A 2,662-nucleotide genomic window follows, 5' to 3' on the forward strand; every position below is an offset into this window, starting at 1 on the left:
ACCTTCGGTAGTACTAGGCCCTCTTTTATAGGCTATTAGTAAATGATAGGTGACTTAGGTAGTGTGACTACCTTAAAGAAAGGGATTATACTAGTAGGGCGGTATAGGTCTATTAATTTAGTGTCGTTATGCCACATTGAATTGCTACGTCCGTACTACTAGAGTCCGGCTCTTTCTATACGTATATAAGAGATGACGTTTATATAAAAGCCTAGGTAGTAAGCTATATCTAGTAAGGTGAATAAATGGCCCCTAATTAATATATAAACACGCCCTAACGCTATAATTAGAAAGGTGGTTGTTCTAGCCTAGATTTCTAAGGTAGTGAGGCGCTCTATAATGAACTCTACACCCTCCTAGTCATAATGATTGATTATATAAGTGTCTGAACAGTTATTATATACCTAGCAATCCCTAAAGTTGACGCTCAACTTGCTAATTGAGCTAGAAAGAACAGTAAGGCCAATAAAGCCCTTATTGCTTAGTAATACCCTCTTCGTATTAGTAATAGCCTTGTCACGTTCCTAGTCCCTACGATTATTACGATTCAATACGCTAAGTAGACGCTCGCCGTCGTCGCTTAAGTAGTAGTTAATAAAGTTTTTCTAGTACTTCTTCTACTACTCTAAGCGCTAATCCTTTACTAGGCGCTTATCCGGGTTGATTACATCGCATAAGAACAGGCCCTTATAACAGGTGTCCTTAGGCTCGCCGGTAATGTTCTAGTAGCCGCTTAGCCTATTGTTATCCTTGTCTTTATTCTTATCGCCGCGGCTACTACTACGACCCTTGTTACCGCGGCTATTACTACGGTTATTACTACGGCTACTACTACGGTCACCCTCCTTTTGACTAGTACCTATAGGTACTATTTCATCCTCTGCTTCTACTAAGGTTTCTCCGGAGAAGGTTACGAAGACTAATCGACCGTTAGTTATTACTAGTATAGTATCGCGTATCTATTCGAGGTAACGCTTAGTAAGCTTTTATAGTAACATTTTGTTACGCTTCTACTCGTTATATAGAGAAGCACCGTAGGCTAGAGCCTACTTCTACTAAATAGTAAGTAGGAAGTGTCTACTAAGGTCGTCGTACTCGGCGTAGTTATACTTAAGTATCTTAGTCTATAAAACTAACTAGTCTAAGTACTAGTTATCGATTCTACGTACGCTAGCCTTCTAAAGCCTAGATAGCTTAAGCGTAAGCTACCGCTTACGTAGTATATCGTCTAGACTATACTGATCCTTAAGAGCCTAGTATTTCGCTCTAAGGGTGTTCTAGCCGTATATTAGCTCTTACCCTAGCTCTATCGTCGTACGGATAAGGTAGGTAATAAGCTTTAATCGCGTAGTAGTAAAGATATCGTATATCCGTTGCCTTCGGTCTACGTCTATTTGTCGTAGCTTAATAAGATCTCTTAATATAGCGTCTCCTACTATATACGCTTATTAGATTTCCTTAAACGTTAAGTAAGTAGGCTCTATTAGCTCGTTACTTAGTTAGTAAGGATCTATATACTTCTAGACATTTAAAGACTCTACGTAGAGCTCTAGCTAACGGTTAAACTTGTCCTATTAGTTATAGCTCTTTAGAACTACGGTACCCTAAGGTAGGGCACCGGTAGTTACCGGCGTCTCGGTAGTAGCTATAACTACAAAATAGGTTATAGGCTAGTAAAAGTTCTACGCGGGTTCACTAGGCCTAGGGGATACTACTATACTAGTTATAGCAGTAGTGCTATAACGATACAAACTCTACTTTAGGGCTTCCTTATCGTAGCGAATGTTAGTAAGCGCTAATCGGGCTTATAACTATTACGTTAGAAGTGTAGGAAGTTATTATACGGGCTTATATAGGGTGTTTTAAAAGCAGGTTATGTATTGTATATATCTATCTAGAATGGACAAGTGTTGCTCTTAAAGAGGCTGTAGGTGACTAATTAGTCACCTGATTCTTAGCGTACGTAGCCTTAAGTTTTAATAATAGGATATTACCTATATATACGCTCGGATCGCGACAATAGTTAGGGAAGCTAGGCGTATATAGGTAACGCCCTCGGCTTACTTCTATTCCTTATAATTAGGCATTAACCGTATAATAGAATCCTACTAATAGTCGGCGGTAGAATAGGTTATAAAGAGGTTAGGCTTACTAAGTACTCGTACGTAAGCTTTAAGATGACGTCGACGTCCGTTCTAGAAAGGTCGTATACCTAGTAGTTTACTACTCTAGTAAGTAATAGCGCTAATAAGTACCTAAGCCTCGCGGTCGTTCTTACTAGCGCTAAGGGCGGCCTTAATGTCCTCTACTATAACTTCCCTAGTACGCCCGGCCTAGAATTTATTAATAAAGAATAACGAGTAGCTACGAACCTTCTACGGTATAAGCTAATTATATACGAAGAATAGAAAGCGTAGGTAGGATACGAAGCGATAGTCCTCGTACTATATTAAGTGATTAATATATTTATAGTACTTAACCGATCTCTTACGAGACTAATTATAGCTAGCTTTACCGTAGGGAAATAGAGTAGGAAACGCTATTAGTATAATATCGACTAACTTGTCCTACTTAGAGATAGGGATCTTATCTATATTAGGGACTAATAGCTAAGGGTATACTACTAGCTATTAGATATTATAAGCATTATTAGGGTAGAAGA

The 2,662-nt window shown here is 38.8% G+C and overlaps 1 protein-coding gene across 1 annotated transcript; it reads left to right on the top strand.

Moving 5' to 3' along the window:
- Positions 1 to 2,177: 2,177 nt before the first annotated feature.
- On the top strand, positions 2,178 to 2,357 carry CLAFUR5_20214 (uncharacterized protein; the record flags this gene model as incomplete). The annotated part of the gene is made up of 2 exons (XM_059463051.1): positions 2,178 to 2,206; positions 2,261 to 2,357. The coding sequence occupies 2 exons, from the start codon at positions 2,178 to 2,180 to the stop codon at positions 2,355 to 2,357; spliced, it is 126 nt and encodes a 41-aa protein (XP_059319016.1).
- Between the last annotated feature and the right edge of the window lie 305 nt (positions 2,358 to 2,662).

Source organism: Fulvia fulva, chromosome 5 (genome assembly GCF_020509005.1).
Source record: "Fulvia fulva chromosome 5, complete sequence".
NCBI classification, from domain to species: Eukaryota; Fungi; Ascomycota; class Dothideomycetes; order Mycosphaerellales; family Mycosphaerellaceae; genus Fulvia; species Fulvia fulva.